The following is a 27,569-nucleotide window of genomic DNA, read 5'->3' as shown; positions in this document are numbered from 1 at the left end:
TGTGGAGGACAGATTTCTGTGACACTCTTTAGAACACCGGTATCTGCAGTCATATTGGGAGCAGTAAGAGTCTGCATGACTGCAGTCTAATTTGTCTGACCGCTGATGCTTCCGGAGTTAGCACTGAGGTCAATGACCTTTGATCAGAGGTTATAGTTTATAACATGGACAATGTCTTTCTTTCCAGTGATGCTGCCAGACAAACTGAACATTTCCAGTATTTTCTATTTTCATTTCACAATTCCCAGAATATGTAGGATTGTACTTTTGTATTGCCTTTATGGAATAAAACAGGCTAACTTCTCACAACACTTTCTTAAGCAAGTTACAATTTTGGGATTCCTGCTGACGGAGCTGCGACTGAACAAAACGTGTAGAATGCAGCAATCATTCTCAAGAGTCTGCTTTGTTTTCAGTCATTGGCACAGGTTAATCATTCATCCTGGTGTCCATGTCCATTTTTTTGAGCTTATGCAATTTAACCCCTCACTTTTTTCTTTTCATTTGGTCTCTGAGCTATCTGAGTTATAGATGGTCTGGATCAGTGTACAAAAAAGCCTTCTATCATTGGATCCTCCTGAGATTTTTTTATGACAATCTTTTGAGGCTGCTTTTTAGAATCAGAGACTCCTTTTTCATTCTTGCTAAATCATTTATGAGGTGATACAGTTATATAGTGAAAATACTTTGTGTTGATATTTGGGCATTTCTGAACAGAAGCAGACTTAGAAGAATTCATCAATATCCTCAATAATGATCAACTCTGCATTAAATTTAAAGCCACAACACACAAAGGAAGCACTAATTTCTAAGACAGCACAGTAACTAAATTGGCACAAGACAGTGGACACATATTAGCATTTAATGTTATTCTGAAATTAACTGACTCACACTTCTACATATAAAAAGCCATCACCCTGAACAATCTGTGAGATCACAGCTAATGCGTTTCCACCATATATACTCAAAGCTGAAAGATTTTTTAACCAGGCCGTTACTACCCCTTTTTACTGCATCTCAGGTCTCAACCCCAGATTTAAATTTGACAAATGACACAGTGTTCATTACAATACCATCAACTATATATGTTCCTTGTATAGTAACTCCTGAAAAAATGCAGCCTTAAGGTAGTGATTTCACATTCGTTTACAAGGAATTTATTACCTCAGTAATTTTAAGCTTCCCTGGCATTTCTGTTTCATTATTGACAGTTCTGTCTCTTTCTAGCTTTCCAATGCTCCCCTCCCCACTGCAAACACCACCTCCCACCCCACATTGTACCTAAGATAGCGCTGGAATGGTGACTTTGTAAACTTTTCATTATACTCGTGTGCTTGAGTACACGTGACAATAAAATCTAATTCTAATTCTAGAAAGTCTTCCCTCCAGTCAGAACACTACTGAGGAACCACTGATCTTTTCTAAATGATATGATCCCAGTTAATGCAGTTTCAGTCCCAGACTGAAATCTGGATGAATAGATCATGTTTTTTTTTAATAAGGTGGTCTTTCACTGAGCCACTAGTGCTCAATGCTGTAGATTTGGTTTTAAAAATAAAACATCTTTGTTACATAAAGAGATAAAATAGAACAAACCAAGCCATTTCAATATGATACAATTTGAAAGACTTTGAAATATGTAGTAAAATTACTGAGAGATCTGGGAGAAACTGCTTCATACATTTAATTTCAACAAGGACCTCTATGAACTGATAACAAAAGGTTTCCAAGCTATGGGTGTTTCCCCTAAGCAAAAAAATATCTGAGCCTTCCAAACAGAAAGCAAGCTAATACTGTTCAACGTTTATTCTGTCCATTCATAAAACTCTCCCAATGCAAACACTTGCACATTATCACTGCAGGGTCTCCCCCTCTCATACTGGTCTAAAGAAAATCATGGCTGCAAGAATGTTGATAAGTTCATTACTAAACCCAGTCCCTCGTGCACACAGACAAAACCTGCATGCTATCAAAAACATCTGGATGGGTATATGAATAGGAAGGGTTTAGAGGGATATGGGCTAAATGCTGGCAGATTGGGCTAGATTTATGTAGGATCTCTGGATGGCGTGGATGAGTTGGACCAAAGGGTCTGCTTCTGTGCTGTGTACCTCAATGATTCTGACTCTAATTCAAAATGTAATATTCTAAAATAAATGATATTAAAATATATATGAATGACGCATCTTGCATTGTAAACTTGGACTACATAAGAAATCATAGAAAAATCATAAAATCCCTACAGTGTGGAAGCAGGCTATTCAGCCCATCGAGCCCACACCAACCCTTCAAAGAGTATCCCACCCAGACCCATCCCATCCCTGTAACCTTGCATTTACCATGGTTAACCCACCTAACCTACATATCCATGGACACTATGGGCAATTTAGCCCATAGGTTGTTTAATGGCAGTTCGACTTGAATGGAGTCACCTTTTCACTGAAGATTTTCAATTGATTGATCTAGGAGTGGGAAGTGATCTCAGTCACTTGCCACAACGTATAAAACCCTAAGAATTGAACAAAAAGTTTGGAATGCTCAGAATTATTTTTTGTTTAGGGGAAACACCTGTACCTTGGAAAGCTTTTGTTTTCAGCTGGGGCAAGTAAAACATGTGCACCTTCTTCAAATGTGTAATTTTAATAAGTTCAAGTGTAATAAAATGTCTAAATGCAGTTACCTCAATTCGAAATATATATCTGATGTATTGGCAGTGATGAAATTGAACAGACTGAATCATGCTTTTAATTCTGCTGTCATTATACTTGATGTTTGCATCTACTTCTCTAAAACCAGGGTTGGAAATCAGCCTTGACAGTGGATCAGAAAAGGTGCATCACTCAGTCTGGGCTCTCAGTTAAATACTAAACAAAAACTGAAAGAACTGTGGATGCTGTAAATCAGGAACAAAAACAGAAATTGCTGGAAAAGCTCAGCAGGTCTGGCAGCATCTGTGAAGAAAAAAGTCAGAGTTAATGTTTTGGATCCAGTTCTGAGGAAGGGCCACCGGACCCAAAACGTTAACTCTGATTTTTTTCTTCACAGATGCTGCCAGACCTGCTGAGCTTTTCCAGCAACTTCTGTTTTTGTGGGCTCTCAGTTAACTGTGCTAGCTATGCTGGAATGTACGATCCAGTTTCATTTTTATTTCCATTTGTATTTACCTTCTGTGCTTAAAATGCATTTGGCCTTTTCACCTAAGTTTGAATTTCTTTATTGAAATTTTCCATTTAATTTAATATCTGTTTCACTGGACCTTATCCCGCTTTTTCTATTAATAACTCTAACATTGATCAGTTTTCATACTTTGGTGGTGGTACGATGAATAAGAAGTGAATTCTGTTCACCTATACAGCAAATAAAATCATTTTTAAAAATATTAAATCTGCTACCAAATGACCTCTAATTCACATACATGTGATACTTTAAATACAAGAAAATCACATTGAATGGTTGAAACAACAAAGAAATATTTTGCATGACCAAATGCACCCATCTTTCTTCTGGAAGACATGTGATGTCATGTGCAGTTTCAAAGTTCTTAGTTGTGGTCTGGCACATAGTACCTCTCACTTTTTCAGTCAGTGAATTTGACCCTTGATTCGTGTATACAACAGTCGTGTTCTTTCTGAGGTCCCAGGAGATTGTTGTTGTTTCATTAGCTGCAGAACTTCTTTAGCCTGTTTCATGGTAGCCTGGCTGGCGCAGATTCTCCAGAAACTCCTTTATCTGACCTCCACCTGTTCTCTTCTGTCCTTCCTGATTTCCTTTCAGCCTCTTCTATTGTTTCTCTTGTACCACCTTCTTTGCCTTCCTGCTCAATAGTGACATTGTTTCTCTCACTTTTCCTCCCGTCGTAAGTGTCACCTTATCCTTCCCTGCACACTCGTCCTTCATATGTGGCCTCGTTCTCCAGCTGTAGTCCACCCCCCATTTTCCCACCCACAGGGTCTACCTTTGCCCTATCCTAGTGCCCTGCCCTGTGTACTCATCTCATCCATGTGTGCCTTCCCTCTCTTGTGAGGATGAATGTTTACTTGATTTGGGAGTCCCAACAGTTTGTCTTTTTCAGTACTTTTAAAAAAAATAATTAAATATCACAGCAGCATGTTCTCCTAAAGAACAGGATAGAAAGTGTTGTGTTATACAGAGGAAGACAGCCCCAAGTCATAGTTGATCCCCAACAGAATGATGATGATGGGTCAGTTGTGTGTGTAAAGGAATGAGTTTCTGCCTCGCCAATAGAATTTAATGCTAATTCATGGAAGAACACGAGCTAATGGGGAAATTAAATTGTGGCCTGGAGAGACTATGTTTTCAGCCTGACAGGAGATTTAATTACATTTTCAAATATCAGCAGTATTTCCGAATTTTAAAATATGCAAAGAACGATTTCTAAAAATAATCCTGAGTTGGAGTGGAGTCACATTGATCATATTAAAAGGAGAAAAATTGGAAGTGGCACCAGAGTTGACTTCAGTAAAAACAACAACCATTAAGGAGCTTTCATCATTTCCAGAATTGGAAGTTCAGTGCACACAGTATATTGGTTTAGTTAACTGTTGAAGAAACGAGATTGCTTGATCTCGCGCAGAGGATGAATGCTCTCGACTGATATTTATTCAACATAAATATCAGCAAACTGAGTTCGTAGAAAACAGAGCTATCGCTTTTTAACCTGTACTGGAGCGGTACGGGTTGAAATCACTAGCCACCATTGCCATTCCTGATCAATCCAGTAATCCCTGTCAGAAAGTGTCTGCCAATATGAGTGAATTACGAGTGAGCATGGTATTGAGTGTGACTGTGGTGCTTTCTACAGTTGAGTAGCCCTCTGTCACTGATGTATAGATAAGGGGTGTTTGGGTGAAAAATTGGAAGTTTGCCAGACACAGTGGAGCTGCACTAGTTCCGAAATCTCCAGAGTACTAATTCAGTCAGGGTCTGACTCGAGGCCTGCAGTTTTTATTTTATTTATCTAGTCCCACTATGCTGCTGTGTAGACTAACATTCATTCTTCCATGGAAGTCTTTTCATTATTTTCACACTTGGTTGCAATGACACTGATTACATAACTCTGGCAATAGCTACTAGCTGAAGGCGGAATTGTAATGATTGTTTTCTGCTATGTTTTCAACGGGCAATGACACAAGTGAAAAGGATGATTGTCATAGGTGGGTGTCCTGTAGGACCTTTTCTGAAAGGATTAAACTAATTTTAATTACCAGCTTATATATATTCCCTGTTTACCATTAAACTTGATCATCTATCACAGTTCATTTATTACATTTTCAAGGGTTTAAATACAGGCATGAATTTTGAGAGGGTTCTTGTGTGCTTGACTGCACTGCGCTACAGGGAGAGTACATTGGTACAGTTAGGTTTGTAATCATGGCTGCTCATGGGCTGGGAGAAACATTATATAAAAGTTGAAGCAATTTGTGTGAACTTGTTCCCTTTGGGCTTTGTTGGGATAGGAAGATTAACACTTCTACCTACATTAAATAATGATTTTGTTCAGCAGGACTGGAAGAGTTGCTCTTGCTTAGTTCCTTCCTTATCTTTTTAACAGACTGGTAGAACAAGAGGCAGTAATGTTCTATGAGAATAGCTTAGTCTTTTTTTTCAGTTAAATTATTCGTTCTTTAAAAAGTCATCATTTAATGTTCCATACCCAAGTGAATATCAGACTGAAACTTGCTTGCAGGGAACTTCAAAGACAACTTGTAAGAATGGCTTCACACCTGATCTTCTTGGCAAAGTTCCTAAGGGGTTAAATTTTGGACTACTCTTCTCCTATTACTTTTTACTTCCTGTTGGATGCAATGCTATCATATGATTCATGGCTTACAGTTTTTTGAATGGATTTTCAAACAGGGCTGAAACTTCACACCATGTAATACATATTGTTCCTGACTATTACAGTCTTTCCCATGGGAAATAACTGCACAGAGGCCAGTATCCCATCACCAAGTCACCATTTATTTACTTGCGCACAGTACACTGGCTGTGGTCCACCTAGCTCGGAGTCAGTCTCCTGAACTGAGGAGATTCTAAATCTCCCATTTATATTGGTCAGCAAGGACTTTCCTGATCGGCCTGGGTTGACAAACCCAATCAAGGACCTTGTTAATGAGATCAACCTGTTTCCAATCACCACATCAGGTAATTTAAACTGTTGTGAAAAATCTTAGATATATGCTGGATAGCAAGCTATTGCCTTTACATTTTGCCACAACTGTTCCCTCTGGTTTGATTAAAACCCAGTGTTTAATATTCCCTTTACGGTCATTTTAACCGCCATATACCAGTAGGTTGGGATTGGATGAGGTTTAAAATGTTTAAAATCTGACCCTTGCCCATTACCAGCTTTAATGGAGACAGATCAAGAAGCAGGCAACTGATCCACCTATTGGAGCTGAATTGGTCATATGTGTTATTCTGGAACTGATGGACGCTTTGAAGTTTATCTTGTAGGTTTAACCCCAATGGGAATGGTATCTTTGGCCTTGGGATACCTGGCAGTTTGAAGGATTTTCACAGATTTGTGGAAAAGTTAATTGCTTTTACAGCATTGTGTAGACCAATAAAAATAGAAGTGTATCCCTGAAACTTCCTGAGCTACTTTATTCCATGCCCGCTATTGCCCTCCTGCCACTGAACTCCTCCCTTTAGGTTCAGACACCATTTTCCCATTCCTCCCTGCTGGGATTGGGCATCTCCCTAACTTCTGTTTTGGGAGCAGAGGTCTGAAAGAGTGGCTCACAATCATGTGGAGAAGACTGTGCAATTAAAGATATCAGAGAGTTTTCCTGATTACCCCAAGAAAAGTTACTGGAGGGACAGCCGTGGTTCAGTTGATTATAATCTTGCCTATGAGTTGAAAGGTTTGGGGCGTTCATGTCCCATTCCATTGAAGTGAGCACAAAATTTAGACTGATATCTTACTGTAATACTGAGGCTGTGTCGTACTGTTTATGATAACATGTTTAATCCCGAACTCATCGAGTGGATGGAAACGATTCCATGATACTATTTGAAAGACTGAGCGTGTTTTCTCAATGGTCCTAAGCCCAAGGTCACCTCTTAACTTGCATCACTAAAACAGAATATCTGATTATCAAACCACATTGCTATTCTAGAGAGCTTACTGTCTGCAGGTTACTGTGTTTTGTAAATTCACAGTGAATACACCGAAAAGTACTTCACTGGTTGCAAAGTGCTTTGGGATGTTGTTACATTGCCAGGGCCACTCTGGGGAAAAAGAAAGAAAATCTTCAATTTACAACATGCATTGGAGCCTTTGAATTTTAAAGTAATGCATGCCTCTCACTTTCCTCTGACTGGTGATGTATATTATCTAGGTAGGGAAGTGTGAATGTTATGTAAAACCTCAATAACGATGGCCATCCCTAATGCAGTTTTACAGGAGCAGTATTTTTAATGTGATATATAAAGCTGTACTGGGTACATAGTTGAGATTCAGCTTTACCAACAGTGCCCTGTACAGTTTACCAGATTGTATTAACCTTGAATATAATGAGAGTTTGTTGTTGAAATGGATCATTCAAATCATTCCACCCGGGTGGGTAGAGTTGTTAAGAAGGCATATGGTGTATTAGCTTTCATTAATAGAGGGATTGAGTTCAAGAGCTGTGAAGTTATGCTCCAGCTATACAAAAGCCTGGTTCGGCCACATCTGAAGTATTGTGTCCAGTTCTGGTCGCCTCATTACAGGAAAGATGTGGAGGTGTTGGAAAAGGTGCAGAGGAGATTTACCAGGATGTTGCCTAGAATGAAGGGAAGGTCTTACAAGGAAAGATTGAGAGAGCTAGGGCTTTTCTCTTTAGAACGACGAAGGATGAGAGGTGACTTGATAGAGGTGTACAAAATGATCAGAGGTATAGATAGAGTGGACAGCCGGAGACTTTTTCCTAGGGTGGAGGTAGCTATTGTGAGGGGGCATAGTTTTAAAGTGAGTTGAGGTAGATATCGGGGAGACGTCAGAGGTAGGTTCTTTACTCCGAGAGTGGTCGGGGTGTGGAATGCATTGCTGGAGAGGATAGTGGAGTCGGCCTCATTAGCAGCATTTAAGCAGCTATTAGGCATATGGATGATAGTATAAGGTAGGGGTGGAGGTTAGATAGACCTTATGATTAGCATAAAGGTTCGGCGCAACATCGTGGGCAGAAGGGCCTGTATTGCGCTGTACTGTTCTATGTTCTATGTTCTATTCCCTTTGCTGGCGTTATGAAGGGAAGGAGGAAGTTGTAATGAGGGTGGGTGGATGTTGGGATGACGGAGATCTCCAGAGGTGTCAGCAGATGCACTCACATGGATAATATATTTACTCTCAGAATTAGTTTATTTGAAGGTACAATATATGTTTGCCTGAACAGTTTTTTTTGAACCACTCACCAGTTTGCTCCTTCCCATGAGTTCAAAGATCAGGAACATTTATTGCAGAAACTACATATTGCCTACCAGGCACAGTGAGATTGCATTTGTTCAAACCAATTACCGTTTTATTATTTTGAGCAGTGCAAGGGGCTGCAATATCACTTTCAGCCTGGTTCAAGTACTTTGTGCCCCATAGAATCAATCAGTCATTTTCAACTTTCAGGGTAGTTCTGTTAATTCTTTTAATCCTGAACATTAATCTTTACTGGTAGCATCAGTAATTGGAAGTGGTGCATTTATATCTAAATTGTCTTTGCACTCAGCATGGGGAGCATATCTTATAAACCGCAGTTCAGAGCCCATCAAACACTTTGGTTCATTAATTTAGCAAACATTGAGACCTGGACTCGGCTGAGACCCAGGCTTTCAGGAAATTTCATGCTGTGCCCATTGAAGGATCTGTCTTTCAGAAATTAAAATAGGTCAAGAGTGGTTGTAAAGTCTTGCACAAGGTTCACGTAAGATTTTTTTTCATTAAGCTACTGCAGTTTTCTTTCTTATTAAGAATTGGTTGCCTTCCAGTTCCTGTGCATAACAATACTGAAGAATTGGTGTGACTCTCCTGGGGTGACTTGCAGCAGGTTTAGAAAAAGAATATGAGGTAAAAAAAAACAGCTTTTTATAACTGCAGATCCATTTTACCAAGTTTAATTATAAGCCACTTCAACCACGGCTTCTGTATTCCAAACTTCCATCGCTTAGTAATTCACCCAAGTTTGAGAAAATCTTGCAATCATGTTCTGTCAGGGTTTAACGCAGCCTATATTTAATAAATATTAAAGTACCTAGTCATTTATTTCCCATGCTTAATTATCTGTCAGAACCATTTTAATATCATGGATCAGTGATGCACGTGGTTTCTGTATATGAACTAAAACCATCACTCTTCTACCTGATCTGCAGCTGGCAACTTTATTTCATTCTGGGATTAACTTTAATTTAAAACCAAAGGTAATTTAGTTCCAGCTCTCGCCCACATGCGTGTCTCTTTATGGGGTACGTGGAACATTTCTTGTTCCTCTGCTATTCTGGCGCCTAACCGCAATTCTTTCTCTGGTATATCGATGATATCATCGATGCTGCTTCCCTCTCTCGTCCGGAATTGGAAAAGTTTATCAATTTCATTTCCGATTTTCACCCCATTCTCACCTTCACCTCATTCATCTCTGACTCCTCCCTTCCCTTCCTCGACATCTGTTTCCATTTCTGGGGATAGGCTGGCCACCAGTATCCACAGTTACCTTGACTATACATCCTCACACCTACTTCCATTCTCCCATTCCTCCGTCTCCATTGCATCTATTCTGATGATGCCAACTTTGACAAAGGGGCCTACGAATTATCCACCTTCTTCCTCAATCAAGGATTCCCCAGCACTGTAGTTGACTGGGCCCTCAGCCAGGTCCCGCACTTCACCCCTCACCCCTTCTCTTGCGTCCCACATTAGCAATAGGGTCCCCCTTGTCCTCACCTACCATCCCACCAGCATCCACATGCAGAGGATCATTAGCTACCATTTCCACCACCTCCAGCAGAATGCTCCCAGCAGACACATACTCGTCTCCCCTCCCTTGTCAGCCTTCCACAGGGACTGTACCCTCTGGGACACCCTGGACTTTTCTTCCTTCACTCCCAACACCCCCCCATAGCCCCATGGCACCTTCCCCTGCAAATGCAGAAGGTGTAACATCTGCCTGTTTATTTTCTCCCTCCTCACTATCCAAGGCCCCAGACGCACCTTCCAGGTGAAGAAGTGATTTACTTGCAGTTCACACAATCTGGCCTACTGCATTCACTGCTCACAGTGTGGTTTCTTCTATATTGGGGAAACAAAGCGTAGACTGGGCGACAGATTTGCAGAACATCTATGTTCTGCTCGCAAAAATGACGCTGAGCTTCCAGTTGCCTGCTACTTTAACACACCACCCTGTTCCCTGGCCAACGTCTCTGCCTCAGGCTTGCTGCAGTGTTCCAGCAAAGCTGAGTGCAAGCTGTAAGAATAGCACCTCATTTTCCGCTTGGGAACCTTGCACCTTTTTGGACTCAATTTCGAGTTCAATAATTTTAGGACTGACCTTTACCTATTCCTTTGTCATTCAAACTGTTTTCCTTTCCCCTGGCTCTAACTCCACCTCACAATTACTCTTCCACTCCCCCCACGCCATCTTCAGTATAAACACCAACCTTTTCCTACCTATAATCAGTTCTAAAGAAGGGTCACTGGACCAAAACATTAACTGTGATTTCTTTCCACCTATGCTGCCAGATCTGTTGAGTTTTTAAAGCAATTTCAGTGTTGGTTATATACGATCTAGAAGCTGCACTGCCGAAATTCACCAAAGATCCTCAGACAGCACCTTCCAAACCCACAACCATTTCCATCCAGAAGGACAAGGGCAGCAGGTATAAAGGAACACCACCTGCAATTTCCCCTCCAAGCTACTCACCGTCCAGACTTTGAAATATATCACTGTTCCTTCACGGTCGCTGGATCAAAATCCTAGAATTCCCTCTCTAAGGGCATTGTGGATCTATCTACAGCACATGGCCTGCAGCGGTTCAAGAAGGCAGCTGCCCATCATTATCAAAGGCAACTAGAGATGGACAATAAGTGCTGGCCAACCAGTGATGCCCATGTGATTAAAAAAGAATGATTGAGGGTTGTCTACTTTTATCATCGAATTATAAAGCACAGAAAAGGCCTTGCGGCTCATTAGGTCAGTGTAGACTCATCTACGCTAATCCCACTTTCCAGCACTTGACCGATAACTGTGAATGTCATGACATTTCAACTGCTCATCCACGTACCTTTTTAGAGGTTATGAAATTTCCTGCCTTTGCTGTCCTCCAATGCAGTACATTCCAGACCCCCACCACCCTCCGAGTGAAAAACGTTTTCCTCAAATCCCCTCTAAACCTTTTACCCTTCAGCTTAAAATGATGGCTCCTTATTATTGACCCTTCAACTAAGGGGACTAGCTGCTTCCTATTGAACCTGTCCATGCCCCTTATAAGCTTACTCAGTTCAATGCATTAACCCCCCAGCTTTCTCTGTTCTAAAGAAAACAGCCCGAACTTATTAGTATCTCATCGTAGCCAAAATGCTCCATCCCAGGCAACATCCTAGTGAATCTTCCCCGCACCCGCTCTTGTGCAATCACATCCTTCCTATAGTGTGGTGATCAGAACTGCAGACTGTACTCCAGCTGTGGCCCAACCAGAGTTCTGTACAACTCCAACACGAGCTCCCTGCTCTTATAATCTATACCACACTGATAAAGGCAAACATACTGTATGTCACCTTAACCACCTTATTAACATGGCCTGTTGCCTTCAGGGATTTGTGGCCAAACACCCCAAGATCACTGTGTTCCTGTGAGCCTCGTCGTATCCTGCTATTCAATGAGTCCTACCTTGCCTTGTTGCTTCTTTCAAAGTGCATCATCTCACAATTTTCAGGATTAAATTCCATTTGCCACTGATCTGCCCATTTTACTAATCTGTCTATATTTTCCTGTAACCCAAGACCGCCTTCACAACTATTAATCACCTGGCCCATCCCCAAACTTATTTAGCATTGTGCCCCACTGAGCCCACCCATTTCTTATTTGTATCAATTACATATCACAAACAATATGGAATGCAGCACTGATTCCTGTGGTACTCAGCAGGACACTGGCCACCAGTCTCATGACCAACCTGCTGTCACCGCCCTTTGTCTCCAGTCACTAACCTGATTGTGGATCCAGTTCCCAGGTTACCCTAGATCCCACGTGCTTTCACCTTCTTTATCCGTCTCTGGTGTGGGGCCTTGTCAAAGGCTTTGCTGATAGTCTACATAAACTACATCAACTGCACTACCCTAATCTATACACTTGATCACCTCCTCGAAAAATTCATTCAGATTTGTTAGGCATGCCCTCCCTCACATTTGAAAGTTGGTGTTCTTCTGGGAGCCTTGGCTTGTGGGAGTCTGAGAGGAATTCCAGTGGTGCCAAGATTCAATTGGTGGTGGGCAAGAAGGTCACCCATGGGTCTTAACACCATGGATTTACTCGGGGGTAGTGGAGGAAAGGTGGCAGGAGTCTCACACGCCATTCATGTCCCACCTCATTAAATGCGCTAAATGTGCCACACAGGATGGCATTAGATTGCACCCAACGTTCTATGTGAATGACCTTTGATCAAAGCTGTACAAAAGCAAGTGTTTTTTTCATTTCTTAAATTTAATATTTTCTGTGACAGAGCATTTATGTTTTTATAGCACACTTTCACGTGAGGTACAGATGCTTTTTCCTTTGCTGTTTCTTGATCTTCAACCTCTCATATTTGTTTAGTCGACAGTGCATGGCACGGGTCTTCTTGGGTCGCAAGTCCAAAGCCTTGTAGAATTTTCTCAAGTTGTCTTTTTGTGTCTGATTGATGACAGTCAGGACTGTTTCAATGGACTTCCATACCACACGAATTTTGGACAGTTTGGATGCAGTTACTTCAACCACATGGAGCTGGGAGAATTCGACCTTGTGGTCTTCCAACTGTTTCAGTAGCTGCTCTTTTCTCTTGCTGTGCAAATCAATGCCTTGATTTTTGCCATTTTCTTGGGCAAGTGCAGGAAAAGTCAAAAGCACTTTGATTTTGATTAACAAGTGGTCTTTGTTCAATAATGAATGCGAACAATACTCTTCAACTAATTGAAACACGTGCAGGCTCTTATTTTAATGGCCAGATGACATGGCCCTCCTTCAGCTCTACAGTGGCACGGTGGCTCAGTGGTTAGCACTGCTGCCTCACAGCACTAGGGACCCGGGTTCGATTCCACCCTCGGGCGACTGTTTGTGTGGAGTTTGTATATTCTCCCCGTGTCTGCGTGGGTTTCCTCCCACAGTCCAAAGATGTGCCGGCTAGGTGGATTGGCCATGCTAAATTACCCATTGTGTTCAGAGATGTGTAGGTGAGGGGATGGGTCTGGGGTGGGATGCTCTGAGGGTCGGTGTGTGCTTGTTGGCCGAAGGGCCTGATTCTACACTGTAGGAATTCTATGAAGTCTACCTTCCCAAACAATAGTGCCCACCCCCACCACCACCTCCCCCTGCTATCCTGCTATCCACTGAATGTCGTAAATCTCTCCGATTACTGCTTCGTACTTTGCTCTCACCAGAACGGATCGTGATGATTTTGCAAGCAGGTGGCATAGTTTTCCACTACATTAACCACACAAACAGGGAGTAACAGAACATATGTTCTATCAGTGAGAGTGCCCAGAGATTGCGCTGCTAGCCATTTTCCACATTTAGATGCATGAAAAGAACAGCATTGTAAATAAACCTCTTTCCAGTTCCAGCTGCTGATGGGAGTTTCTTGTGTGTGAAACTGAAAGAACTGTGGATGCTGGGAAATCTGAAACAAAATCAGAAATTGTTGGAAAACCCCAGCTGGTCAGCCAGCATCTGTGGAGAGAATCAGAGATAATGTTTCGGGTCCAGCGACCCTTCCTCAGAACGAAAGACCCGAAATTTTGACACTGATTTCTCTTCACAGATGCTGCCAGGCCTGCTGAGATTTTCCAGCAATTTTTGATTTTGTTTGTTTCCTGTGTGGCTTTTATGCCCAGTTTGGTCAGCCCTCTTCCCCCCTGAAGCAGCTGGTGTTATGGATTGATCTCAACAATGGAGGAAAATGTGACCTTCTGGAAATCCTGGCCCTTGGTCCTAAACATGTGCATGAAGTCAATTTCTAAACTCTACTGTTCTTGTAAACTTGAACTAATGGCACAGATTTAGCTCACTTTAAGAAAGTTTTTAGGTCTGGAGCAAGGATTGTTCTTTGAATTTTCCCCACAGACTGATTAGTTTTGTGTGTCTCAGGGCATCATAGTTACCCTGAATCCTTTGATTCTGAATTTGACTATTAAAATGTCTGTAGGCTTATACTGTATTTGAATAGATCAGTTTTTAAAATTGAACTACTTAGGTGTGCTCCATTAGGTAAACCTGACTGAATGGCTGAATCTTTCTGTAAAGTGCAATGTTTTGCAGTAACTATAAATTTGCAGATTAGTAACGTGGCATTTGACTGTTGTTGGATTCTCTACCACAAGTATTTCCAAAGAATATTGGGTGCTAGTGGAAAAACACAGCATCAGAACAGGCTATCTGATGGATCAAGCTTACAAAATTCACAGATGATCCATGTTTAAGGCAGCAAAATCGATTGACCTTTATTCCTTTTACAATTTTATGTTAACTGAGGAAGATTGGTATTGAATGGAGTTCTATTATCCAGATGTAAATCTCCATATTCTAAGGTATGTAAATAGATCACAAAGTCGTAGAAACCCTATAGTGTGGAAACAGGCCAATCAGCCTATTGAGTTTACACCGACTCTCCGAAGAGGATCCAACCTGGACCTACCCCCCACCCTATCCCTGTAACCCTGCATTTCCCATGGCTAATCCACCTGGCCTGCATATCTTTGGACTATGGGAGGAAACTGGGGAATGTGGAGAAAAGCTGTGCATAGACGGGGAGAATGTGCAACCTCCGCACAGACAGTTGCCTGAGGGTGGAATCGAACCCTGGTCCCTGTGGTGCTGTAAGGCAGCAGAGCTAATCACTGCTAGGGGTAGTACTGATCTTAAATTGTGCCAAAAGGAAACACAAAGTTGAAGCTTTTCATCTTGCACTCGAGGGCACGGAAATAGATTTGGGGACCAAAAAAAGACACCATTTTATACAGAATTTGAAGAGGGTGCTGATTGGTTGAGCCATATCTGACTAATCAGAATCTCCATGCGTGATCCGAGAATTGAGATAGACAGTTAATGTACTTGCTGTATCTTCGTGTCAGTGATGACCCAGCCAATTTACGCCATCTCCTGATTCTGTCTAAAATGGTGCTCCTTCTTTTGAGTCTGTATTCTGTGTCCTAGGTCTGATGAGTACATGACAGAAAGCTTCAACTTCTAGGCTTGTTTTAGCAATGTTCATTCTCCACATTCTCTCTGATAAGAAAAAGCAACATAGAGCTAAATATATCATGTTGAGCCAAATGAATAAATATGAAAATAAAATTGGTTGCCATGGTAAGAGTCCTATATGAATCTGTTCTCTGTCTCTCAAATCTTGTTTCTCTCCATGCCCATGTTTGATGGAGCTAGTTCTAATAACAGTGACTGCTTTATAAAAGGCCATTTTCTCCATCACACTTCAGTTGCTGTTTTTGATCTTGAGCTATTTACTCTAATCCTACTCTTCTGCAATATCGTAATGTACTATTTTTTCAGGATACACTTGTATCCCTTGTAGTCTGATAGCTGTAATGTTATTGCAGTACTGATTATGAAAGGAACTTGTTAATTTTCAGATGAATACATAAAAAAGTCTTACATAGATTGTGCCCCTGTATTTTTTTTCACTTTTCAATAATGGGCCGTATTCTGTGGTATGTGGAGGGCACCCTGTTTGAAAGAATGTGACATGTCTCACTGTGGGGAGGTCATCCTAACATTTCATTGACTGACGGAGACTTCTCTGTTTCTAAGATACAGAAGAACAAAAGAGACTAAGTGTAACCATTAGTCAAATTATTTACTAAGATTATCTGACTATATCAAAATAGTATTTGTAAAGTCCCCAGATGTTGCAGCTTGTACAGAAGCAATCTGTTTGGCTAAATGAAGAGCGGGAACCTCATTTTGCATTCAGCTGGCACCTTGTAGAGCTGCTGTTGCAGTGTTTAAATAGTAATTAATTACTTGGGCGTCTGATTAGGCAAATTTGGGATTGAAGCACAAAAATATTTTAAAAATGCATATAAAGAAGTGGCCAATTCATGCAATGTTTAAAAAAAACCTGAATGTACATTGTTAGATCTTTAATAAAGGAATCTCAAAACTCAATTCTCAACACTTTTCTTTTCCAGTTATAGAAAAGTTGTAAGTTACAATGGGCTCATCTTCTCCTTAGAAGATTAATAATTGTAGCCTTAAGCATTTATTCTTTGCAAAAAAAGTGTGTATGAATTACAATTCATTTTCTTCACATATTGACTTTACATCATTTTGCCACTAATTCCATTTAAATTCCTTTCTTTTCTCCTCCTCTTTTTCAGTTTCTCTGTGCTGTAGCTGAGAGGCAGAGTCAGTGACTTTCACCTTGATCTTTGCCAATGCTGTTATGTGTCCCACGCCAAGAAATACATGAGAGCAGTGTGCGATGAGTCACTGACACTCCAGTTTTCTTTCACCCTTCAATGTGAAGAACCACTAAAACAGTGACATCTCTGTTTAATTGATAAGTTGACCGGTTTTTCAGACTTACTCCAATATGGTCGACAAATGACAGAAGGGTAATAACTGCTGTCCCAGACAGCAATGCCTATGTCGCATGGATAAATAAAAATAAAGTGGCCAACTTCTGATGCTTCAAGCTAATACACGTTCTTCAAGTCCAAACCTTGGCAGATGAGTGTTAACAAGCCATTAAACTGTTCAAGGTGGACCAATAGAGGATAGTGTCCAGTACTTCTGAACAATTTACTTCCAAACCCTGGCAATGTATTATGAAAATGTTCATTGCAACAATACAAGACTGAAAAGAAATTGCAATATGGATCTGTTTTCTTCATGGAAACTTATACAAACATAGTTACTTTACAAATTTAGACCTTGCTTTAATAAGTTTAAAATTTTGAGATTCTGCATTCGCTGTCGGTTAAATGGAGCATCAAAGTTTGTTTTCTATTTATAAACATCATTGAAATATCAGCTGTTAGTTCAAGCATTTAAATTAATGTCTCTACAAATGTAGCTTTGCAACAATCATGTTGTTACTATTTTTATAGCATTTAGATGTGTAATTGAGTAATAATAGTTGCTCATTTTTTGAGTGAGAATTGTCAGTTGAAACTGAGTTGTTTAATGTCCTTTGTTGGATTATAGAACTATTAAACAAGTTAATTTAAAACTCCAAGAATTAATAACCTACTTAATCTTTACAGTAGGATGACATGATCTTTCTAATCAGACCGAAAACAAGTTTGTCTCAAAAGACAACTAATTCCTTGTGTGTTGCAGTTTTAAATAATATGTTAATTGGAAGAGGCTTTAAATAGTCCCCTTTCAAAATACACAAGGAACAAAACTAAACCTGGGTACCATTGTGTCTTATCTATGATTATTTAAATTTCTAATAAGTTCTCATGATAGATGAAATTTAATTTACATGGATATGCTTCACACTGATTAATATAAATTAAGTCATTTAATGGATCATATTTATACAATACAATACAGCACAAGAATAATTCCTTCAGCCCACTAAGCCTGCACGAATTCCTATTCCTTAACCCACTACTTATTGCCCATACTTGGTTTCTATTCCTCTCTTTGCCTCCCATTCATGTGTCTATCAAGGTATCGTTAGACATTGCTAACTTGCCTGCTTCTACTACCCGTACTGGCTGTGCATTCCAGGCACCCACCAACATCTCTGTGAAAAATTTTCCCTGCACGTCTCTCCTAAACTTAACCCTTTCAACTTGAGCCCTGTGCCCTCTTGTGGTTGACCTTTTCCACCCTGAGAAAAAGCCTCTGACTATCCACCCAATCTATGCCACTCATAATTTTGTAGACCTCTATCAGGTCACCACTCAGCCTCTGTCTTTCCAGTGAAAACAAAGTGAATTTATCCAACTTCTCCTCATACGTAAGAACCACCAGACCAGGCAACATCCTTGTAAACCTGCTCTCTCTCCAATGAATCCACGTCCTTCTGGTAGTTTGGCGACCAGAGCTGCATGTAATAATCCAAATGTGGCCTAACTGAGGTTGTATACAGCTGTTAAGTAACTTATCAACTTTTATATTCAGTGCCCCAGCTGATGAAGGCAAGAGCGCTCTCTGCCATCTTTGCCACCTTATCTACCTGTGTTGCCACTTTCAGGGATCTGTGGAACTGTACATTGCGATCCCTCTGTATATCAGTGTTCCTAAGCGTTTTGCCATTTATTGTATAATTCGCACCTGAATTTGATCATTCAAAATACATCATCTCACATCTGTCCGGATTAAACTCTATTTACCATTTCACTGCCCAAATCTGCAATCTGTCTATATCTCGCTGTATTCTTTGACAATCCTCCTCACCATCTGCAACTCTTTGGTATCATTCACAAACCTACTAATCAGACGACGTACATTTTCATCCAGATCATATTATAAACAACAAAGGTACCAGCACTGATCCCTGTGAAACATCACTGGTTACTGATTTCCATTCTGAAAAGCACCCTTCCACTGCTACTCTCTGTCTTCTATGACCATGCCAGTTTTGAATCCATCGAGCCAGCTCACCCTGGATCCCATTACACTCATGCCATGAGGTACCTTATCAAATGCCTTACCAAGACCATGTAAACAACATCCATTGCCCTTTTCTCATTAATCATTCTTGTCACCTCCTCAAAAAAACTCAATCAAGTTGGTGAGACATGAGTTTCCCCTCATAAACCCATGCTGTCTACCACTACCAAGTCTATTTGCTTCCAAATGTGAATAAATCATTTCTTTCAGTATCTTCTCCAACAGCTTCCCCACCACTAGCATGAGTCTCACCAGCCTGTAATAATCTAGATTATCTCTGTTTCCCTTCTTAAAAAAAGGAATGATATTGGCCATTCTCCAGTCCTCTGGAACCTCTCCTGAGGCCACAGAGGATGCAAAGATATCTGCTAAGGTCCCAGCTGTTTCCTCCTTTGCCTCCCAGAGTATCCTGGGATAGGTCCCATCTGACCCGGGAGACTTGTCTACCTTAATACATTTCAAGACACCCGACACTGCCTCCTTCATTATCTTCTCTTAGGAAGGGGAGAATATGTTAATTAATTATTAGTGCATTTAAAAAAATATATATACAATGGGCTGCCAGCTGGCCGGAAAATCAAAATGATCTGGTGTTCTCAGCCCCACCCTGGATGCCTAAACATGCCTATCCTCATAGAATCATTTTATTTTAAATGCAAGATTAAAGAGCCAAATTAACGTTTTGAGTCCAGTGACCCTTCTGCAGAACAGTTCTGAAACAGAGTCACTGGATTCGAAATGTTAACTCTGTTTACACTCCATAGATGCTGAGTTACTCCAGCAATTTCTGTTTTTGTTTCAGATTTCCAGTATCTGCAGTTCCTTATTTTATCCAAGAATAAAGTTGTTTCATATACTTTACAATATTATTTGTATCAAGAAACTTGTCCTAGTTAAAGTTTGGAAATGTGTTTGGTGATAACTGATGCACAGTATGTTCAATGACAGCATTTAAATGAAATGTTTATTGCATAAAATGTCTTCGAGCAAAACAACCATAACTCTGTTTATCTGCACTTTAACTAACGCACCTCTTGAGCAGGGGTGAAAAGAAAGAGCACATCGACTGCTGGCATTTTTATTGGATTCAAGTAGAAAGAACAACAAAATCAGTTGGAGAAAGGGATGCGAGTTTGACTTACCTTCTTTAATTTGTTTTCCTTTTTTTATTAATTTTTCTTCAGTAAGGAACCTTGGGGCAGTATTTTCTAAATTAAAGGAACTGTATTGAGTGCACTTTTTTTTCTGCCGTGTGTCCAATATTATGAGCAGTGCCATTTATTATTTTGCACACTGCTTTGTTTCTGAAATTGTAGCCGTGCTTTGAGGAACAAAAGAAAAGCCTTCCTGTTTTTGTTTGCTTCCCTAAACATGAATCTCTTTCCTCTTTGTTGGAGCCTGCAATGTATTTTATCTTCGTTCGTTGTCGAACATTGCCAATCCTGAATTGCCCCTAATCACTGACTTGAGTACAACTGCATTGCTTGCTCATAGAGGTGTTGGGTTACTCTGAGCTTGAAGTCACATAGAGACCACACCACAAAACAGTTACAGATTTTCTTCACGCAAGGACATTTATGAACCAGATGGGTTTTAAGGTTATCTGTTGTACTTTTGTGGCGACCAGTGCAGTTTGTAGCTACTTTTTAAATGTACATGTTTAAAAAATGTATAAATCCTGTGTAATGGTAGGGTTAGAATTCATGTGTCCAGACTTTTAATATAGCCTCTGAAGGAGTAGTGCAGTATCTGCATATGTGATGTGTGTGTGCGTGTGTGTGTGTGAGTGAGTTAATGTTTTGAGAGAGTTGGGGGAGGGTTGCTGCTGTGCTTCATTAAACTGTGATTCAGTGATTTCATTTTCCAGAAAAAAATGGAAATTGAAATTAACTGGAGACTCAAATTAGTTTCATTAATCGTGTACAGCTGCACTATTGAGATTTTTTTTATTGAGCGAGACATTATTTTTGGTTTTTCAGCAAGCATTTATAAATTAATCTAGTGTCATCCAAATGAATGAAATTATGGACTTGATCTGATCTTTGCAATGCCCGAGAATAATTCGCTACCCTAGATTTGCACCTGGATTCCTCTTCTTCTGTCATTTGTCTCAACTTAGATAAGAAACTGTTTACTTGAAATAAATGTCTGCATTTGAATTCAACTGTAATTTATTCCAACCTATTTAATGCACGTTATTAGATGTATAGTTCATATATGTATATATATAAATGCAGGATATGATGTTGTGATTACCTTTTTGCTCAGTCATTTATCATGGTTTTAATTAGAAGTTCAGTCTTTGAAATATTTTCTTGGACATTTCTAAATATTGGCTTTTCAAAAGGAGCTTTTCTTTCTTTTCAGTGCAGAAGAGAAGTGGGAGAAGAATATTTCTGTACACTGCATGACCCTTCCAGTGAGCACCTGCCTGCAGTTGTTACTCATCCTAGCTTCATCAACTGCCTCTCTCCCTCCTTCACTACAGAACATGAACTCTTTCAAGGTATTGGTTTCTATCTTTGGAAAAATAATTTGTTTTGAAGCAGTTCAGCTTAAAAAGTAACCATGCTGCGATGGCAAGTGTCAACAGCTGCTTGAGAAGTCACATTTGAATGATTTATTTTGGCAAGTTTGCACAGGCTGTAATTGTAATGTTGAAGAAGTTGCGAGAAAGCACATTGCCAGCCATTTTGGAGCTCTTGGCCATCAACCTACACTGGCCACTGAGCATGGTGGACAGGAAATTTGCACTGACCCCTGTTTTAAATGGGTAGGGACTGTATTTGAGTGTTCAGACCATTCCATATCTCTCATTAGCTTCTGTCATGCAGTGAACATAGTCCAACTCAGTTATTGTACCCAAGTCCTCTCTTTTCATTACATTTCTTTTACGCCTTTTCCATAACCTTTATTTTCTATACTTTATACACATTGTAGCAAGGTTTCTAAAATTGGGCACAGTACCCTCCATTGTGGTCAAGCCAATATTTTGTACAGACCCCATCACATTCTTGTGCCAATCCAATTACTCTCTTTATTGCTCAGCAGGTCTGGCAGCATCTGTGAAAAGATATTGGAGTTAACATTTCAGATCCGGTGACCCTTCCTCAGAACTGACCACCCGACTCGAAACATTAACTCTGATTTCTCTTCACAGATGCAGCCAGACCTGCTGAGCTTTTCCATCAATTTCTGTTTTTGTTTCTGATTTACAACATTTGTAGTTCTGTTGGTTTTTGTAACTGCATAACTGCATTTAAAAATCTGTACCCTTAAATCTCTGTACCCTTTCACAGCTTTGAGAAATTTATTTTTGGTATCACTTAAATTTGCTGTTCTTTTTCAGAAACTGTTCTACTTGACAAATTAGCCTGGTTCCCCTGAATTTGCACAAACTGTCTGCTCCCGTAAACTCTCTCTGTCAATACCCTCATCCAGCACCCTGCATTCTTCCTGTCAGTTTTACCGTGCTCTTAACTTAATGCCATCAGCAAATTTTCATATCCGTCCTTAAATGTTTGTCACTCAGATCACCTGAGTTTCGAAAAAGGTATACATTGCCACTCTGAGAAACTTTCATTTACCCCTGTTCTCCCTTTGCAGACATCCATCCCCATGTATTTCATGGATACTTTAATCTATTAATTGGCACTGCTTCAAGAGCTTTTTTTAAAACATTTAAATGGTTCAAATCACTGGATTCCCTTTGTCTGTACATGGTATAATGTCCTATAAAAATTTGATTAAATTAGTTGACCATGACCTACTGTTTACAAATGTGAATTGACACTTATTAGCCCAAATCGTTTGCTAGTATTATCCCTCGTTATTATCTCCAGCAATTTCCCTGCCATGATGTGAGTGCCTTGATCTATAATTATCTGAACTACTCCTTTCCTGAATGTGTCTGTGATACATGTCATCCTGAAGCCCTTTCACACAACCACAGTCTTTCAAATAATTTTGATACTTTATGGTAAATCTTTTTGCTGTCACAGATCAACATCTGAAGTTGGCATCAGCATCAAGATGTACCCTTGTACAATTTCATCTTCATATCAATTGGAAGTTTCTCCACACACTCCTGTAGTATTGTGCAATTTTCTTTTCATCTTCCTTCTGAAGAGCTGCTGTCCTGATCAATACTTATCAATCAAGTGACATCATATAAATAAATAGATTATCTAGTCATGAATTCCTTGCTGTTTGTAGGACCTTTGTTTCTATTCCAATTCTCCAGCTTAGCCTGTAAAGCGAAATTGTGTCAATCACTCTCTTTCTGAAAGATGTCAAGGCATTGGTGAAGGTATAGAAGAGTTCTGCTTTTATGATACTGGAGATGAGGGATTTCAGTTACGTGCAGAGATTAGATGTTGAGTATAAAGGTAGTAACTGTTTCTATAGGCAGGAAAGGTCAGTAACCAGAAGACACTACATATACAAGGTAAATGGAAAAATGAAAGACCTGAGAGAAAGGAGAATTCTTTGAATGCTCCACTATTCAAAATGATCAAGCTCAATACCCAAATCTACACCAATGACGCCCACCCCCAACCATATCCCTTGACCCCTTTATCCACAAGCACTGTACCTACCTCCTCCTCGAAAACACATAATGTTTTGGTGTTAGACTGTTGCTGTGGTACTGAATTCCTGAGAAGGTGATGTTCTTTGCCAGAATAAAAGAATGGATAGCTACTCATTTTTTATATATGTGTGTGTGTGTATGTGTATTCAGTATTTTTAAACGCTAGCTCCACTTTAGCTTTTTTTTTAATTGGGCAGAGTTTAATAGGATAACATCCAGCTCAATGCCCAGGAGGAATGATAGTGGCCAGTGACAGACTCAGACGAAACCTGCCCCAATGCCATAATATACCATGTGCAGTTAGATTGATGCAGAGCGGGAAGTTCATCTCTTGATGGGAGAAACTCCCATGCTTTGGAGCTGCCAGACAACCTTCTTGGCCAGCAACACCACCTCTCTGGTGTGGTGAAAATGCCAGAAGAAGGAAATAATCCCAAGTCCTTCCCATCTCCTCTTCTCATGGGGGCAGTCCATAGTTCACACTAGTGCAGTTTCTGGAGGCAGCTGTCAAATGAAATGACCATCTACCTTCAGTGAAGGCTGAGTTTGGAGTTGCTGGTGTCTGGGAGTCTACAATGTGGAGATTAGGCCAAGTAAACCCAGGCCTGTTCTTTGTGCACTTATTTTAGATAGACAGTGTATCCCTGTGGACATAATCCAAGGAAACCTTGGGCATGGGGATCAGGGTTTATTGTTGGGAAATGTGGGTGTTGGCAGGGCTGTCACTTATCCTTTAGTGGTGGGCGTCAAGGACCCTTGTGAGGGAGGGTGTGTGTGTTGGTGATTAGGTGTGCTTTAGGACTTAACTGTAGAGAAGATTGTGTAAAAAGTGCATAAACCAAATGGAACTGTCCAATTTGTCAAGATGTGTCAAGACCTGTCAGCAAGCATTGACATGTCAGGAAGTGTCAGTGAGAAACAGTCTGTCGAGAAGTGTCAGCAAATGCCAAAATGCGTTTTCTCCTGAATGAGAGTGTTTATTTTTCAGTAAAGTGTAGTCTTTGATAAAGAACTTTGAGAAATGAAACTAAAATGTTTTTTTCCTATGTGTATGGTTAATTGTAGATAGTTAAATGAGATTGTATGGTAGCTGAAGGGGGAAAGTATTGTGAGTGAAAGTAGGCACTAAGTTAGCGTATGTATTTAAGAGGTCATGGCAATAGGTAGCACGGCATAGTGTAGAAAAAGGGATATGAGGGGCCATGGAAATGTGTAGATAGCGTTAGGTGGCATGGATGCAGCTTGGGCAGTGTGTGGAGTGAGGTGGAGTGTTGGAAGTGTGAAGAGTGAGAGCTGGGGAAATGCTTTCTATTTCTCCTCTTCTGGAATTGCAAAATATCTCTATGGATCTGATCTTGGGACAAGTTTGGGGAAGATAAGTTACCTCTTGTGTGAAAAGTTATACTTCTGCATAAGAAGTGCTTAAACTCATTGGGACTGTCAATGTTATCAAGGAACTATCCAAAAATGTATGCAGTTTTAAAAAGAAATACAATGCCATATATTTCAGAGTGGATGCTTTGAGATGCTATTTTGTAGGCAACTCCAACTGTTTATTGAATGGGAATGATTACTGGCATAAAGGATTAAGTGCCTAAGTGAAATTTTTGTTTTCATAAGGGATTAGTTGAAGTAATGTATTGAATGGTTTTGCATCAATGAGAGCCTTATTTTGTTACAATAGTGACATCACCAAGATAGCTTTATTTTCTGTGAGCATGCTTCCCGAATTCTGCCCATGCTGGCTAATGGACTCATTGACGTGGAAATGGAAGGGTAAAAGGTGTTGGTTAATAGCTGTGCTTTGGCACTGAATTGGCAAAGGAGCTAATAAGGGCTATTGGGATGACTTTGGGTATGTGGGGAATGAGGGTATTTGAGAGATGGGCTGATTGGCCCTTGTGGTAGAAAGATGAACATAGGGTAACATAGAGATATGAGCGGCTACAAAAAAGATATAGATAGGTTAAGTGAGTGGGCAAGGATCTTGGAAATGAGTATAATGTGGCAAGACATAAAATTGTCAATTTGGCAGGCTGAACAAAAAAAATATGTAAGGCAAGTTATTTTACATAGAAGATGGTAGGTGCCTGGAACATGTTGCCAGGGGAGGTGGTAGCAGCAGTTACAATGGCAATTAATTTAAGAGGCATTTAGACAGACACATGAAACAAGCAGGGAATAGCGGGATATGGACCATGTGCAGGCAAATGGGATTAGTTCAGAATGGCATCATAGTCAGCACAAGCATTGTGGGCTGAAGGGCCTGTTCCTATGCCATACTATTCTATGGTCTGTGTTCTAAATAGTGAGAGAGATTGCAGAACTCTAAGATGCAGAAGGATCTGAGTGTCCTAGTGCATGAATCACAAAGGGTTTCTATGCCACTACAGCAAGCAATTAGGAAATGAGGATAACACAAAGAGTCTTTTTTTTTCTTTATTCATTCATGGGATGAGGGCATCAGTGGCTAGGCCTGCATTTATTGCCCATCCCTAATCGACCAGAGGGCAGTTAAGAGTCAACCACATTGCTGTGGGTCTAGAGTCACATGTAGCCCAGACCAGGTAAGGATTGCAGCTTCCTTCCCTAAAGGACATTAGTGAACCAGATGGGTTTTCCCGACAATCGATAATGGATTCATGGTCATCATTAGATTCTTAATTCCAGATATTTATTGAATTCAAATTCCACCATCTGCCATGGTAGGATTTGAACCCCGGTCCCCAGACGTTATCTGGGTCTCTGATAATACCGCTAGGCCATCACCTCCCCCTCTAGGTTAAGATAGATTAAGTGAGTGGGCAAAAAGTTGACAGATAGAATATAATGTGGAAAAATATGAGATTATGCACTTTGGCAGGAACAATAGAGCAACTGCATTTTATTTAAATGGAGAAAGACTGTAGAAAGCTATGGAGCAAAGGCATTCGGGAGTCCTTGTCCATGAACTAGCATCCAGGTTCAATGGGTAATAGGAAGGCAAATGGAATGTTGGCTTCACTTCAAAGGGAATAGAGTATAAAAGTAAGGATGTTTTTTAAAAACTATACACTGCACTGGTTAGACCACATGTAGCATGCTGTGAACGACTTTAGGCCCTCTACCTGAGGAAGGATATACTGGCACTGGAGGCAGCCTAAACAAGATGCACTAGAATGATATGAGGTATGGAGGGACTGTCTTATGACAACAGGTTGAGTAGATTTGATCTGTCCTTGTTGGAATATAGGAAAATGAGAGACAGACTTATTGATATATACAAGATTCTTAGGAGACTTGACAGGGTAGATGCAGAAAGGTTGTTTCTGAAATAACTCCACAGAGCTCAGTATCCTGTCACCAAGTAATCCTTTGTTTATACGTGGAAAGTCCTTGACACTGATTCAGCTTCCTCAGAGCCAGCTGTCAGAGTGAACAGAACCTCTGACGTTCCTGTTTATATCTGTCAACCAGATTAACAGCCCCCATCAGGGAACTCATATTCTATGAGGTCCACCTGGCTGACCTTGTGGGAGAGTCTAGGATCCGCTCACATAATCGCAGAATATGGAGCTATCCACTAAAAACAGAGACAAGGACGAATTGTATCTCTGAGGGTGGATTAGATGGGCTGAATGGCCTATTTCTGCTCCTACATCTTATGATCCAATTACCGCACATGGGAATTTAATACAAAAGTAAGGAGGTCATTCTTCAGTTATGTGGGGCACTGGTGAGACCACATATGGGGCACTGTGTACAAGTATTGGTCTCCTTATTGTAAAAAAAAATGCATGAGAAGCAGTTGAGAAGAGGCTTACCATACACTGATACCTGGAATGGGCCGTTTGCTTTATGAGGTAAGGTTGGGTAGGCTTGGTTTCTGTCTGCTGGAGTTTAGAAGAGTATGAGGTGATTTAATTAATATGGTTAATATCCAGAGGGGTGTTGATGGGCTAGATGTAGTGAGGGTGTTTCCTTTAATGAGAGCTATGAGACATTGTTTAAGGATTTGGTGTCGCCAATTTAAAACGAAGATGAGATTTCTTTCTCACAGAAGGTTGTGAGGCTTTAGAACGCTCTTCCAGAAAGGGTGATGGAAGATTATCTTTGAATAATTTTAAGGCAGGGGTAGATACATTCTTGGTAAGCAAGGGTGTGAAAGGTTACTGGAT

The 27,569-nt window shown here is 40.4% G+C and overlaps 1 protein-coding gene across 2 annotated transcripts in view; it reads left to right on the top strand.

Annotated features, from left to right (window-relative positions):
* Positions 1-27,569, top strand: part of ube3d (ubiquitin protein ligase E3D) — a 121,179-nt gene that overhangs the window by 62,397 nt on the left and 31,213 nt on the right. Inside the window, exon 9 of one of the 2 annotated variants that reach the window (XM_048597475.1) lies at positions 21,189-21,327. In XM_048597475.1, the coding sequence (XP_048453432.1) occupies positions 21,189-21,327 (139 nt within the window). Of the gene's footprint in view, positions 1-16,570; positions 17,425-21,188; positions 21,328-27,569 lie in introns of those variants that run through there. The other variant, XM_048597476.1, reaches the window with a different exon arrangement.

Source organism: Rhincodon typus, chromosome 5 (assembly GCF_021869965.1).
Source record: "Rhincodon typus isolate 14 chromosome 5, sRhiTyp1.1, whole genome shotgun sequence".
Lineage (NCBI taxonomy): Eukaryota > Metazoa > Chordata > Chondrichthyes > Orectolobiformes > Rhincodontidae > Rhincodon > Rhincodon typus.
The sequence above is the reverse complement of the archived record's forward strand: the minus strand, read 5'-3'. Positions and strand labels throughout refer to the sequence as shown.